The sequence below is a fragment of the Vigna angularis genome, chromosome 5 (genome assembly GCF_016808095.1).
Source record: "Vigna angularis cultivar LongXiaoDou No.4 chromosome 5, ASM1680809v1, whole genome shotgun sequence".
NCBI classification, from domain to species: Eukaryota; Viridiplantae; Streptophyta; class Magnoliopsida; order Fabales; family Fabaceae; genus Vigna; species Vigna angularis.
Genome location: NC_068974.1, coordinates 14,468,350 through 14,484,468, shown reverse-complemented (window position 1 = coordinate 14,484,468; position 16,119 = coordinate 14,468,350). Strand labels below are relative to the sequence as shown.

At 34.9% G+C, this 16,119-nt stretch overlaps 2 protein-coding genes across 3 annotated transcripts; both read left to right on the top strand.

The window, feature by feature from the left end:
• Nucleotides 1–1,451: 1,451 nt before the first annotated feature.
• On the top strand, nucleotides 1,452–8,666 carry LOC108341060 (uncharacterized). Of its 2 annotated transcripts, XM_052877974.1 has the most exons (8): nucleotides 1,453–1,584; nucleotides 2,014–2,520; nucleotides 4,871–5,015; nucleotides 5,181–5,236; nucleotides 6,768–6,891; nucleotides 6,995–7,101; nucleotides 8,218–8,287; nucleotides 8,397–8,666. In XM_052877974.1, exons 3-8 carry the CDS (start codon nucleotides 4,934–4,936, stop codon nucleotides 8,498–8,500), a joined length of 543 nt encoding a protein of 180 aa, XP_052733934.1. In that variant the 5' UTR covers nucleotides 1,453–1,584; nucleotides 2,014–2,520; nucleotides 4,871–4,933; the 3' UTR covers nucleotides 8,501–8,666. The 2 variants fall into 2 exon arrangements, with proteins under 2 accessions (XP_017434162.1, XP_052733934.1); XM_017578673.2 differs by lacking the exon at nucleotides 2,014–2,520 and having other exon boundaries at nucleotides 1,452–1,584.
• LOC108341474 (uncharacterized) lies at nucleotides 2,046–2,462 on the top strand. The gene has a single exon (XM_017579151.1). It carries the CDS (start codon nucleotides 2,046–2,048, stop codon nucleotides 2,460–2,462), a length of 417 nt encoding a protein of 138 aa, XP_017434640.1.
• Nucleotides 8,667–16,119: the final 7,453 nt, after the last annotated feature.

The following is a 16,119-nucleotide window of genomic DNA, read 5'->3' as shown; positions in this document are numbered from 1 at the left end:
GTCATGATGAACATGTTAGCTCTCAGTTGGATCATAAATATGCTTTCTAAAGTAAATCAAATCATGTAAGTTTATTTTAAACAATTCACATCTCCAAATTGTTTGGTTAATATAAACATAATGTGATTTATCATTTGTCGCAGAAGTGAAATTAAGAAAAACAAAATGCACTAAATTTCAAATTGGAATTTAAACTTAATAATTTTGTTACCATCACGTTCATAGTTTAACTTCTACTTCTTTCATTCTATGATTTTATCAAAATTGGTAGTAAGAAACTAAATGCTTTGCAACTATTATGGATTGATGTTAACGTCTTTTCGCGGGGGTTCCTGTTTTTTTGTTTTGTTTTAGTTTTGAAATTATTGTTGACATCAACATCATCAATTATTTTCTTATTAAAATAAAAAAACAAATGAACGAACAGAGCAAGAACAACAAATTACAGTGTCGCAGGTTATTATTTGTGAGTGAGAGAGATGATGAAGATGAGAGAAAAACAAATTGGATAAGTTAGGAAGGTAGATTAGAGTTATATGCGTGTTTCTGATTTTTTTCAATTTGGGCTACTGTAGGGTGACAGAGAAGGTTGGAGTAAGAGAGATGAAAGAGAAAGAGTTGAGAGGAATGAGGAATGACAAAGAGGTGGGATTTCTTGTTTTGAGAATGAAAATTATTCAAATATCCTTAACCTTAAAACTTAGAATCCATAATATATGAGAGTATTTTTGTCTACTAAAACTCAATACACAATACTAAAATGTACCAACTAAAAAAAGAGAGTGTACGCAAGTTAACAAACATATATATATATATATATATATATATATATATATATATATATATATATATATATATATATATATATATATATATATATATATATATATATATATATATATATATATATATATATATATATATATATATATATATATATATATGGGATTTCCTAATCTACGTAAGGTCTTTTTTTAGTTGATACATTTTAGCAAAATGTACCAAGTTTTAATAGACAAAAAAATCCTCATTCAAATAAAAATGTACTTTAAAACCAAAGGTATTTTAATAATTTTAATATTTAATTTAAAATAAAAAAAAATAAAGTTAGTTATTTATAATTCATGACTTAATATTTATCATCCATGATTGTTGTCATGTGTATTAATAGTTATTAGTTTTTTTTTAAATAAAAAAATAAAAAATAGTTATTAAGTCATGGTAAATAACTAACTTTTATTTTTTTATTTTAAATTAAATATTAAAATTATTAAAATAGCCTTCATTTAAAATATGTTTTTTCTTTGAATGAGAATTTTTTTTTGTCCAAAATAAAACTTGGTACACTTTATTAAACCAAGACCTTACATGAATTAACAAATATATATATATATATATATATATATATATATATATATATATATATATATGGAAAATGTTTTCTTAACGACTGATAAACTTTTATGTGGCATAATAACTGAAGATAAAAGGAAGAGGGGAATTTGATCTTGCCCGAACCAAACCCTAACTCTCATTTCTTCCCTCTTCAGCCAGTGGAATCTGCAGAGCAGCAATCACCAGCAGGTAGTTTTACACGTTTTCTTCTGTTACATAGCGCTTCCTTTTGCTGCTCTAAGGAACTGTTCTCTTTGTACGGAAGATGCAATGGAAAATGAAGTTTGAATCAGTAATTATATTAACAACCACCGGAAACAGAAGTTTCACTGTTTTTTCTATTTGTGTTGCAGTGTTTCTCATGTTTTTGGCATGATTTATGAGCAATTACGATGTAGACCTTTTCCCAATAATTTCTGTTAATGTTGTTGACTTTATGTTTTGTCCTCTTTTTTCTCTTCTCATTGTCGATCCATGTTGTTTCTTTCGTGCATCATTCATTGATTATTTAAGTGCCTCCTGCATTGTGGATTTCAACACTTAATTGAAATTGGTAATTGGGAATGGTTTTGGTCTTGTTGCTATACTATCTTTAGCTTGGTCTCAACTCCTTGTCAGTTTTGTAGCATTTGTTTTGTTGGGGGCAGACCATGGATGACTTGTTTGATTCTTCGTTGAACTTGGAGGACACCCATTACAAGGAAGGCTACGATGAAGGCCACAGTCACGGCCTTGTCGCTGGCAAGGAAGAAGCCAGACAGGTTGGCCTCAAGGTTGGTTTTGAGATTGGAGAGGAGCTTGGTTTCTATAGGGGTTGTGTTGACATATGGGCTTCGGCACTTCGGCTTGATCCGACTTGTTTCTCTCCACGGGCCAAAACAATTATTGGCCAGATGGAGGAGTTGATTGGGAAATACCCTCTCATGGATCCGGAAAATGTACAAGTGCAAGAGATCATGGATAGCCTGAGGATCAAGTTCAAGTTGGTTTGTTCTTCTTTGCATGTCAAACTTGAGTATAGTGGCTATCCAAAGTCTTCTACAGAGGCCAATGATATTCAGTTTTGAGCTGCTTATGATTTTTCAGTCTTCTAGAGATACCAGTGGTAGAGATACACTTAGCTGGGTAAGTTGATGAACAAATTGCATATTATCATTTCTATAGACAGTTTAATAAGTCAATGTATTAAATAGTTATTTTATATTAAAAATTATAATGTATACCTTGCTTATGAACATAATCTTGATAAGTCTTGTAGAGAATGTTATTCAAGAATGACCACTTTCTTTTGTTATTTTTGTGCTTAGTTCATATGGCTTAGTAAGCGAAGGTTCATATAATCTGATGAGTGACAAGTGGCTTTGAATTATATGAACGTGCATTAATTGTTTCAAACTCTATATCACTGATATGAATCACACATTTCAACCATATTTTTTTCTTTCAATTTTTACTCTCTTTTGTTAACTATAAAAAACCTGAGAAGCCAAATAACCTGTTGAATGGAAAGGAACACTATTACACTAACGCACCCTCTTTGATTTTTCCTTTATCTGATTTTTCTTCTTCTTTTAAAGTAGGGGTTTTTCTTCTGTCACTCACTAAGTTGTTGCTTTGGTGACATCACGAGTGATTTTGGGCAATGAATTTTTTTATCTGGGCTCAGCCTAAGGCCTATTTTCATTTGTCTCAAAGAATCTTTGGTTAACTTTTCAAAGGGAGAAAGAATGCAAATGATTATTTGAAAGGTGAAAATTGAGTTAAGATGAGTTTCATGGGCATGCATTATTGATGGAGACAGTAAACCGTTCTCATAAATGTGAAGGAGGATATTTGGTTTTTGATCCATCCATGACACTAGCTATCTGAGAAAAGTGGGTGTTTGAGTACACTATTTTACATTTTACCATTAATAAAATTATAAATAAGTCTGTGAAGTTTCAGGTGTCTTAATATCAATTGTTGAATCATGTGATTTATGTTGACGATATGGAAGTTAACTGATTTATGCACACAATTCAAAGTTTGCTTGGTAAGGTGTATCAAATTGATAGCAAATTGTGGACATTAACACTTATGCAGAAAAATAACAAAAACACACGTTTCTTGTATAAATATTCTCTAGAAAACATATCTAGAATACATAACCAATCATACATCATTATTTTTAATATGAAGTAGTTATGTAGTACAATGATTTGTACTAATGTTTATAAAATTCTAATGGGTAATTTGTTTTTCGAACCCGACTTTTCTTGAAGAAAGTTTAGAAAAGTAAATAGTGGTTAAAAAAATCTAAACTAAACATTGTTTGATGCAAGGCTTTTGGATGGCCATTTTAAACAGGCTTGACATGCAGTGAAAATCAAATTATTTTGAATTGGAGTAATCTCATGCAATTGAAGATTTAAGGACCCAGGAAAGGTTTATTTTGCATAAACTCCTCCATTTGTGAAACATTTGCTTTGGCCCATGGATAGCAGCTGGTCTGGTTGCATATAGGTCTAGACGTTGACAGTCTGTTGAATCTGAACTCCTTGCCTACCTTGAAGTCATCTTTAAGGCCATTCTTCCTGTCTCTTCCGCACTGGTGATATGCCAAGCTTTAGTAGGTCTGCTCGGAATGAATTGAAGAATTTAAGTGTCATCGATGGTTATACAATTCATAACCTGCTCCAACAGAACTTATGCTGCAAAGCTAACAAGAGTTGAGAACAATTTAAAACTAACGTGGCATTGCAATGAGACCAAATCTTTATTATCAATTAACAGATAAGCCAATATACATTAGGATTGTTGCTGCAAGGTTTGCCTCTAAATCAGACATGATCTATCATACCATGACTAGAAAGCAAAATGTTGATTTCTATCTTGAGCTTCGGACAATCGATTTTGTGTAATTCTGATATATCACATTATTAACACAATACAAGGATAAAATGAATAGTCTTGGAAGATGTTACCCCGATTATTTTTATATGAGCATCACAACATTTGATGTTTGGATATTGCTTGAAATTATAGTTGGCCTTGACATACATTTTAGCTATGATGTGTTTTAAATCATGGATAGGGGCTGGCCCCAGAAGCGTTTCGCTTTAAGTTCATATTGGTTTTAGTTTACTCTTTATATGCGGATCCATTGTTTTTAATGTATTTAATGTAATCTCAATGTACTTCTGTTACGAACTTGGGAATGAATTGAGAGAAATTGATCAAAACAAACAATGAAGTTGAACAATTATATTTAAGCATTGAAACAGTACACTTATCTCTCTTGTGAGGATTTTCCTTTTAGAAAGAGCTAGTATTCAATATACAAATATTATTGGATATTAATGGATCCCCCACCCTTAAGTTCACCTAACTATTTGTCACTAACTCGCGCCCTCTGCCCTACTAAACTAATATTCTAACTATTGGAACCAACTGTGCCTTTCTCACATTCCTAACAAATTCTCTAATTTTCTTGCAGTTAGAATTGGAGCAGCTTGATAAGGAAGTCGGGTGATCTGCAATACAAGGTGTGAAAACAAAGATGCAGAATAGAAAATTGGCTTCTGGAAGGCCCTCTGGAACTGATGGCTCTGATTACTCCTTCCGGATGGTTGTTGATTCAAGTTAGCTTCACCTTTTCCTTAATCTCTCTGTATTTTCTTTTATTAATTTATGATATACATATTTTTAATACCGTTGCAGTTAATTTATTCTATGGCTTAGCTTTTAGCTATATCTTATTTTGTTAATATTCTCATTGGTTTTTGTTTTGATGTTATACCATTTAGGGTATCAACTAGTTGCAAAGGGGAAGAAACGCCTCTCTCTGCACTTTATCATCGAGGTATCTTGGGTTTTATTTATTTTTTTGTGGTTATTGGATTTCTGTATCAATGGCATTGTATGTTCTGTGAGGGCTTTTGTCATGGTTATTGATTGTAGATTTTTAAATGAAATATTTTTCACCAGTTTTAGTGTGTTTAGTTTAAATGAGTAACAACTCTGATTTAGTTCGAATTGCTTTTATACTATTTTGGAGAATGGTTCTGATTTATAAAATTAACAAATTAATTATTCTATGAAGGAATAGAATTACCCACTAAAGCCCCCAGACTATCGATCAAAAGTTTCCAAGAACAGTCACCAACCTACCAAACCTTCCGCAGAAACCACATGGATAACCACCCCGACCAGTACCAGGGAATCAAACCGCCAGGCCACAACTTCAATAATCAATTTTATATATATCCTGTGTTGGCCCTTCAAGATTCTGTTGTGACTATCTCAGCTCAGAATCTGTTCTGATCCAAAAATTAACAGCAGAGGAAAATTTTGAGCGTTCAATTGTTACTTCATGTTAAGACTTTTTTGAGTTTCCAATGATTTTGTACATCTAGTTATGTTACAACTTTTATACTCTTGCCTTATGGTGATTTTGGGTATTTGTTTGATATTGTTGGGAAGTTCCATGTCGACTAGAGATAAGACTAATTTAGAATATATATATGGATGCAAACCTCACCTTACAAGCTGATTTTGTGGAGTTAAATTAGGTTTAAAGTCCACTTCTTGACTATCAGAGCTATGATTTAGAGTCTATCCTAACGAAATTTGTGTTTGTTGGACATTCATTCCACTAGCTGTCAGACTGGATCATCCATTAATTTCTAGTCTCATGCACAAGATGTATATATCTCGGCGTGAAGGGGTGTGTTGGATCGGTTTTGTGGGGTTGAGTTTTCATTTCTTAACCAATACAATTGAAAAAGGGGATGGGTATGGCAGCTCAATATAACGGGTTTCTTGCCTGGGTAACATGATGTTGTTTGAGATCTTTAGATAGAAGGCTTTCTTACTGAAATTTCTGGATACGCAGTTCTCTACTAATTGATTATGTTCTTTCCTTTTAAAAGAAAACATTTTAAAAAGTTGGCCTTGCTTTGATTCGTGAGTTACAGCTCTACAGGACATGTATATTTTCCTACACTGGACTAGACTTGTCAAAATTATCAAAGCAATTTTATTAACTCGAATATGGGCGTATGCTTTTATTAATGAAAAACATTTATTAACTTTTATGTGTACTCATGCACTAATGTGGTTGAACTTTTTTTGGGTGGCTATTCAAACTACACAGTTCATAATGAGTGTTTTTATGGAGTAAAGGATTCATGTTATGAAATTGTAATGCTTGTGAGCCAGAAGTTCTATACGTCATTCTCAACTTTCTAAATCCTAGTTCATAGCCATGTCAAACTGTTGTTTCTGATTGCACATGCTGACTCTAACTATTCCTGGAGAATCTGTATTCTCTAATTGTTGACATCTTTTGGTTTTGTCTAATATATGTTAAAATTTGAAATTGTTCCCTGCAGGCTGCGTTGCTATTTATAGGATCAATATTTGCATATTTTCCAGGAATAGAAGCAGATACTCCAAACACAGTGGCCTATTCGTCTGTTTTTGTTAGTGTTGTTTCACTAATCATTGGGAATATAGGTTGGTATATGGCTAAAGCCAGAGTTATTTTTTGTTTCCTATGTATCATATCAAGCTTTTTATCTGAACCTTTTAAGTAAGCCATCTCTAAATTTTGTGACAGGCAGAAGACGCAGTCGACCTGGTTTATTGAGATTTTATGCTATCGTATCCTCCATTGCAATGCTTCTCTTGGTTGTTTCTCTTGCAAAGAAACATCTGCTGCTAAAGGTAAATATCTTAGTGTTTCACCCGCGATTTTTTAACAAAAACTTCATTAACTATGAAGAAAGAAACATGCCAACTAAGAAGTAAACATCTTGGTTGAAACTAAATTCTAATTTGTTCTTGATAACGTCAGTTCTAGCTGGTTCTTGTTTTTTGGTAATAATTCTTATTCTTGTTAATATTAGTCATCTTCATCATTGCATGGGGATTCAAACCAGTCGTGTTCAACCAGTATTTCAAATTTGGGGTATCTATTTCACGTATTTAATAATATTCCTGTGATTACTTTTACTGGGAATATGATTCCCATCAAAGATATTTTGTAAGTATGTGTGATTAGTTGGGATATTTTTAATTTTATTCTAATTAAAAAAAGGTATTATAAAGTGACACCGGGAAGTTATTTTAGAAAATAATTTACATTCTACACGAGGATAAGAAAAAACGGAAAGCGTGTGTAATATGGATTCCTGGGAGTGATTAATGTTTCGAACTAATTTTTATAACTTTTACCAAATATGAAAATGTTACATCCCACTAATATTTCTGGGAATAATTTTGTAAGACTTGAAACAAACACAGTCTTGGTAAAAGTTTCCTTCTAACAAAAAGTTACTGGTATTTACATTTTTAAATTTGGACTGCTGAGGGTCAACTCTAAGTAATCTCATGTGCATTGGTGTCTACTTTGAATTTATTTGTGAAGTTTCTACTTTTTCTTGCTTTTGTCAGCTCGTTCCTCTGTCCCCTCGTTTTTTTTTCTGTCTAAGCCTCTTTTTCTTCCAGAGACATAACAAGTGTTTGAACCTTACTTTTATACGAAATTTCTTTGTTTAATTTGTTTTTGTTGCCCTTTTGAATTACATCTTTTGCTTCCAACGACCCCGCAAAAGATGTATGGCTTAAAACTTGCACTTATATTACAAAGGAGTACATAAGTAAATTTATTGCACCAGCTTATTGGCTGTACAATTTATGAAAGTATTATACATCACAGATTTTATTGTGTTAACTTGTAACAAAGTTACATATACACATAAGTGCATTGTTACACAAGTATATGTTAGGAAATTGTTCTCTTTCTAAATACAATTATCATTGCATGGAACCCTTATGTAGGCCATCCAGGATTCTAAACTTTGGAGAGCAGGGAAGTATGATGTCAATGATCTATCTCATTTTCAAATTGGCAAGTTTCTTTTCAAATTCTAAATATGCTGTTCTTCTTGTGCAAATTGGTGTCTTAATTTGATCATTTGTAGTAATAATCAGGCTCATAGGGCTTTACATCTTTGCAGGCTTGGTGTTATATCTAGTCACCTTATCTGTGCTCAAGCTTTGTACTGTCAAAGCAGTTGTTTCACTTCTTTTTAACATGGCTCCACCCAAGAAAACCTCTTAGCCCCATCAACTGTTATTTGGGGTCCAAATCCAATTTTCTGTCATTGATCTTTATGTGACTATCTTTTCTGAGAGATGTTGAGGTCAGCTGAGAGATTTTACTGAACATTTTTAAGACGTTTGTTAACTATATAGTATTTTCTGATAGTGTTTATTTGTTTTGAGTATTACGCTGGAGCATGTTAACATAATTTTCTCTATACAAACTTTTAGGAGAAAATAATAAGAAAACAGATAAAGTGAGTTATTCATTAATTAAAAATATTTTCTACATAATCTAACTTGTAAATAGTCACTTATATAATTTCACTAAATTTTTATTTTTTAAACTAATGAGTGCAGTGGCAACAAAAGTTTGAAAGAGGTATTTTAATATTTGGTATTAGTAGGGAAATGCAATTAGTAAGGTGTTAATGTAATTTACTCTAAAGCCAAGTTAACATGGTTCACAAGACTTTTGTATAACAAAAAAAATTGGATAAAAATGTTATTTCAATCAATTTTAGAGGGTTTTGTGGGAGATAACTCTTAAAAAAAAAACTTTTTGGCTATCAATCTGAAAACAATTCTTTGATTATCTTATTAAATTCATAGATGATGGTGCAGACATCTGTTTAAAGTCTTCTAAAATTAAGTGTAAAAATAGATTAACAATAATTTATTTAAATATGTTAGACTTATTTATAATTAGAAGTATACGGATTAATTTATTAGGAATTGAAAAAAGGACTGTTTTCAGAGATACAAACAACTCACTTTCATGTAAATTACATTTTTAATATCTGAAATTTGGAATAATTTAAATTTAGTATCTCGAATTGAAAAAATATCTTTTTAATTTCTCGAAAATTGAAAAAAAATATTTTAGTTTTTAAACTATAAATTTAAGAAATTAAAATAGATTTAATATCTAGAATTTAAAATTGTTTATAATTCCTTCGATTTAATATTTAAACACTAAAACTATATATATAATGTTAGTGATTATATATATAATTTAGCGCTTAAATATAAAACTTAAGAAATTATAATGAAGTTTAAACTTAGACCCTAAAATTCTAAATCTCAGATGAGAAAAAACATAATTAAATAAATTTTCAATTTTGAGAAAAAACAGTGTTTAAATTGGAGGATCAAAAGAGAGTTATTCCAAATCTCAGATGAGAAACATAATTAATCTATATTTTAAAACTTGATATTGTTTTTGAACTACTTCTATATGATTATGATCTTCAAAATATGATTTGTATATGATTATCATCTTCAAAATGTGACAGTTTTTTTTTCTTATCTTTGAGTTATATTCAATTTCAGTTTTTATAACGTTCGATTAAGAACTGGAGGGGAAGTAAGAAATGGTTGCATTTTGAAGAATGAAAATAATTGCATTTCATTAGAAGTCATATTCTGTTCTTTATTATGGAACAATAATTGCTTGTTTTTCTCCCTATAATGACTAAGATACGTGGTTAATAATGGGCATGAACATTTTAAAAATAAAGGAACACTGACACATATGACTTTTTCTCAAAGTAGTAATCAACGTCATCTGAACATTGTAATACGAACTTAACAAAACACGTAAATACGTATTTTCTTTACATGAAAGAACCCAAAAAATTTCCAACATAGCTTAAAAGCCTGTGCAGTAATAACACAGCAATACTGAATCATGTCTAGAAAAAGGAACATTGAAAAGAAGGCACGCAAGTATATATGGCTACATTCTATGAGATGCAACATTCTTGAAACGCATGAAGCTAAAGTTGAGCCTTCCAAAGGTAGTAGCATATGAAATGAACAAGAGTATTGCAAGTATGGGAGACAACATGAGGAGAAACTGCAAGTAAATGACTGTGTAATTTGAGAGCCACAACAAGCTGAAAACAATGCCAAATATGACAACCAAATGAAAATTTGGAGAAGTTGAGGAAACAGTAGTGGCCATGGTGTTTGTGTTTTTGGGAGAGAACCATCCCATTTTCACTCTCTTGTTTGTTTCTCACTCCACAACATCATAAGCACATCATAAGAACATCAAAGGTTTATATAAGAGTTTATGAGGTTCTGTTGTTGCTGCAGATATTTGAGTGGTTTTGGCACATATTCTTTGAGTGTCACTTTTATCTCTGTTCAGTAATATCTTTTCCTTTTGTTCTTGCAAGTTTTTCCTGCCATGATTATTTTCTTGATGAACAATGGATTATCATGATTTCCACATTTCTACACACCCAAAGGCTTCAAAAGGGGACTTCTTTTCCAAGTGAATCTTTAACTTACTTCTTCTCATCACTCTGCACTTTCACAACAAAAAGAAAAAGTGAAACTTTACTTTTCTCTTGTCTTTCCTAACAAGATTAGTCAAAATTTGTGTTACCTTTATACATTAACATTGATATAAACTGTTTAGAACGACATTCAGGGAAGCGAGTGATATTTTAAAAAATGTTACATCTCTTCAATTCATTCTCAAAAGATAAAACTAATATTAGGCAATAATTCGTGATTTGTTCTTTTTAATTTGTACGAGAAACCTATCATATTAATTTACGAATTAATTTTATTATGTAATTAAAATATTATAATGGATCAATGTGATTTAGTATAATATAAGAATTTATTAGTTGTTATGAAAACTTATAACAAAATAAAATAAAGATAAAATAAAAGTTAACTTGATAGATATTACATTATAAAAGGAATTAAAGTTATGTTATTGGCTATAAGGTTCTCTCAAAGAAAGCTATAAAAAAAGTGATAAGAAAAAAATAAAAGTAAAGAGATAAATTGAAAAACAAACATTAAAGAACGCATTTTTATATTGGGTCTCTTATACATTAATATTAATATTCTTTTATATTTTATGTATGTTAATACTTCAGAACCATGACTCTTAAATTTTTTGAAAAAAATTTAAAACAAGAAAACTATAAATTAATTAATTTACACGTGTTTATGCTGAAATGGGACAAGATAATGCCGAACGTCCTTCTGTCACTGTCTTGCTGATCCGAGCGTCCTACCTCTCCAAGCTCCAGTTATCCGAACACTGAATAGGGGGCGACCTGCAGAAGACACTCCGACGTTCAAGTCAGAATTTTTCTTTGTAGGCCTTTATAATTTAGTAATGAGTAAAACGTGAGTTTACATCAAACATAAACCCTTATTTATAGAGTTTAAAGAAATATGACCAATTAATTTACCTCTTAATGGTCATTAATGCAAACCGTAACTGTTTAACGGTAGTCGTTGTCACATTTATTGTGCCTTAACTATGCTCAACGGTTATCTAGACCGAATGGCTCTAAAACGTTTTCTTGAACGTATACTGCTCGACAATCTATGGCCCTTACCGATCGGTCAAACTCGAGCCCATAGTAACATAAGCCCCCCAAGCCCTAGCAAAGTCTTTAGACGTTTGCGTAGGGTTTCCAAGTCATTCCCGACCGGCTTAAGGCCTCGACCGGCTTAAGGCCTCGACCGGCTTAAGGCCTTATGGACCGTGACCAACACCTCAACCCTAACGGTTGTCGGGGCCGAACGGCTGAGAGGGTTTCTCCTGCAAGTTGACCATTCGGTTCCTTAGGGTCGTATGTCATTCTAACCGATCGTTAGTATATGAACCCAAAGTGACGTAGAGACTTTCCTATTCCTTTACCCTTCGGTCAGATATGAGCCATAGTAACATAAGGCCCCCAAGCCCTAGCAAAATCTGATATTGCGTCGGGTTTGTCAAGTTATGTCGATTGGCACAAGATTTTACCTAAGTTTTCAAGGGTCACGACGATTCATCCAAAAGCATGTGTTCCTTACCGACCGAGCAATTTTTACACTAGGAGTTCCCTTGGAACGTTCCCTAAGTAAAAAAATGCTAAGGTGAGAGCCACAAAAAGCATCGCTCACCGAACGGGAGATCGAGGAGTCCAAACTATCTAGATTGAAGATGCTCGGGTGCACTACAAAAATGTTCTTTACCGAACGGGGGATCTAGGAGTTTGTTTAGAACTTTCCTAAGATCGAAGATCCTCGGGTGAGAGTTACGGAAGTGTTCACAACCGAGCTGTTTAGATCTTAGGGTTTCACTTGAATCATTCCCTAAGATCAAGGTGAGAGTTCACGAAGAGCGTTCCTCATTGTTCGATTTAGATCTTAGGAGTTCACTAGGAGCGTGCCCTAAGATCAAGGTGAGAGTTCATGAGGAGCGTTCCTCACCGTTCGGTTTAGATCTTAGAAGTTCACTAGGAGCATGCCCTAAGATCAAGGTGAGAGTTCACAAGGAGCGTTCCTCATCGTTCGGTTTAGATCTTAGGAGTTCGCTAGGAGCGCACCCTAAGATAAAGGTGAGAGTTCACGAGGAGCATCGATCACCGAACGGGAGATCGAGGAGTCCGAACTATCTACATTGAAGACGCTTGGGTGCACTACAGAAACGTTCCTTACCGAGAAGGGGATCTAGGAGTTCGTTTAGAACTTTCCCAAGATCGAAGATGCTCGGGTGAGAGTTGCGGAAGCGTTCACAACCGAGCTGTTTAAATCTTAGGGTTTCACTTGGATCATTCCCTAAGATCAAGGTGAGAGTTCACTAGGAGCGTTCCTCACCGGTCGGTTTAGATCTTAGGAGTTCACTTGGAGCGTGCCCTAAGATCCAGGTGAGAGTTCATGAGGAGCGTTCCTCACCGTTCGGTTTAGATCTTAGGAGTTCACTAGGAGCGTGCCCTAAGATCAAGGTGAGAGTTCACGAGGAGCGTTCCTCACCGTTCGGTTTAGATCTTAAGAGTTCACTTGGAGCGTGCCCTAAGATCCAGGTGAGAGTTCACGAGGAGCGTTCCTCACCGTTCGGTTTAGATCTTAAGAGTTCACTAGGAGCATGCGCTAAGATCAAGGTGAGAGTTCACGAGGAGCGTTCCTCACCGTTCGGTTTAGATCTTAAGAGTTCACTTGGAGCGTGCCCTAAGATCTAGGTGAGAGTTCACGAGGAGTGTTCCTCACCATTCGGTTTAGATCTTAGGAGTTCACTAGGAGCGTGCCCTAAGATCAAGTTGAGAGTTCACGAGGAGCGTTCCTCACCGTTCGGTTTAGATCTTAGGAGTTCACTAGGAGTGTGCCCTAAGATCAAGGTGAGAGTTCACGAGGAGCGTTCCTCACTGTTCGGTTTAGATCTTAGGAATTCACTTGGAGCGTGCTCTAAGATCAAGGTGAGAGAGTTCACGAGGAGTGTTCCTCACCGTTCGGTCGACACTAGGATTTCACTTGAAAACGTTCCATAGGTTAAAGATGCCAACGTGAGCGGTTGATAAGAGTTTTCTTAGTTCTTTTTAGAACCCTTTCTTTGAGCCAGACGGTTGATTGAAGTTCTTTTTAGAACCTTTTCCTTTGGTCGAACGATTGACATAACTTGCTCAAAATTTCAATGGAAATCATTTGATAGTAATATCAGATTTGCAAACTACATCACACTTTTTAAACTGGAAAAAAGCAAATAGAAAGCTTAGATCTATTCTTGCTACAACTATGTCATTCGGTCCACAGCTAGGTCGTTCGGTCCTGCGTGCACGCTCGCTTGCCCTCCTTTCGCTCCCGGCCTACCGAGGGTGAATCATTCTCTTCATGGGGCCTTTTTTGGACAACCCGCATCTCCCTGATTCGAATGAACTCAACGACCCTCTCCTGCACTTCTCCTATGGTTGAAGGTGGCTAAGTAAATAGGCTATCTGCAAAAGAGGACGACCTTAAGGCTGTTGACAGGGTGCTGATGATAAACTTCTTGCCAACACCCTTCACATGTCGTGCGATCTGGTTGAACCGAACAATGTAGTCCCTTAGGTCTTCCTCTCTTCCCTATTTGATTTTAATAAGCTCCATGTAGGTAAGGTCTTGCGTCTTACTGGAAGCAAACTGCCGTTCAAACAGGTGTCTCAAAGTCGCAAAACTATCAATGGTCCTAGGACGAAGAGAGTGAAACCATTCCAAGGCTTCTCCTTTAACTGACAGGGAAAAAACCCTGCACCAAACTCTTTCACTGGTGAATAGATTGTAATGGCATCAGCAAATGACCTCAGGTGCTCCTCCGGGTCCCCCGATCCATCATACCTTTCCAGAACTGGGAGCGCCCTTTCCGGCATTTGCTCTTCCATGACTGCAGTTGTAAAGGGATGAAGTGCCCTGGCCCAAGCAACATGAATCGGACGGGCATGATGCCTCCGGGAATTGTTTTCCCCCTGATCAATGCCTTCCTGATCAGAGTCTGGGAATTCCACTATGGGCATCCGAGTTGGTGCAGTCGACCTTTGATCGGATGGGGCCCTCCGTCCCGAGTCACGGTCTCTACGTGCTGCATCTCGCTCGACCCTTAGAGTTTCAATTTCAGTCTGCATGGCTTCCATCCTCCTCTGCATCTCCTGTATAAACGCTGCTAGTTCTTAAGTCATCCTTATGGTCTTGCTAGGGTGTCTTCAAAAATCCTCAGTCCCACAGTGGGCACCAAAATGTTTCTGCTGAAATGGGACGAGGATAATGCTGAACGTCCTCCTGTCACTGCCGATGTCGAACATCCTATTATCTGAACACCGAATAGGAGACGACCTTCAGAAGACACTCCGACGCTCAAGTCATAATTTTTCTCTATAGGCCTTTATAATTTAGTAATGAGTAAAACGTGAATTTACGTCGAACCTAAACCCTTATTTATAGAGTTTAAAGGAATCTGACAAATTAATTTACCTCTTAATGGTCATTAATGCAAATCGTAACTGTTTAACGGTAGCTGTTGTCACATTTATTGTGCCTTACAGTTGTCTAGACCGAGCGGCTCTAAAACGTTTTCTTGAACGTATACCGCTCAACTCTCTGTGGCGCTTACCGTCGGTCAGACTCGAGCCCATAGTAACAATGTGGTATCAAGAAAGTGTTAGAGGAGGAAAGAAAGACAAAGATATAGATTGAGAAAAAAAATGTTTGAAGAGCGTGATTGATACACATATTCTTATTACATCTCATATAGAGCAATATGTATGTTAGTGTGTTAGAATCATAGATCCTAAAATATGTTTCTGGAAACAATTAAGAACATAAAAAAAAAATTAACTTACAACAAATTATCATCGTATCAAACTATATTTGTTCTTATTAACACTACAAGAAATTGACGTATTACCGAAGGGTTTTTATGGACGGCCTCTTGGCCTTCGATAAAAGTGCGTTACCGACGGTTAGATAGACGATTACCGAAGGCCATGGTGAAATAACATTACGAACAGCAAAGAAGAGTTTAGCGAGGGGTGTGTGGCCTTCAGTAAGAAGAGGCTCGACCAAACTAAGTGATTGTGGCTAAAAAAAGAAATTGTTTGCATCCCTCGAGAGCATTGTGTTGCTCGACTGCCATGCCTTTAGTTAGGGTTTCTGCCTCCTTACACCTTTTTCGCCATTTTTGACTGATTAAACCTCCTCTCACCGTTTAATCTTCACTTCCCATCGATTAAACACTATTTCTCACTGATTAATCGATACATTTAAGGTTTCCTCCACCAATTAGGGTTTTTCCCTTGGCGCCTTGGGTTTTCTATTTCTCTACTTCTTTTCGCTGCGAATCAACCTTAAGGATGCCTCGAGGAGTCCAAATCG

Excerpts from the sequence above, each read along its gene's own strand:
- LOC108341474 (XM_017579151.1), top strand. The coding sequence starts at position 2,046 with ATGGATGACTTGTTTGATTCTTCGTTGAACTTGGAGGACACCCATTAC.
- LOC108341060 (XM_017578673.2), top strand. The coding sequence starts at position 4,934 with ATGCAGAATAGAAAATTGGCTTCTGGAAGGCCCTCTGGAACTGATGGC. Across the intron at positions 6,892-6,994 it reads ACTAATCATTGGGAATATAG|GCAGAAGACGCAGTCGACCT; the intron begins GTTGGTATATGG and ends ATTTTGTGACAG. Across the intron at positions 7,102-8,217 it reads AGAAACATCTGCTGCTAAAG|GCCATCCAGGATTCTAAACT; the intron begins GTAAATATCTTA and ends ACCCTTATGTAG.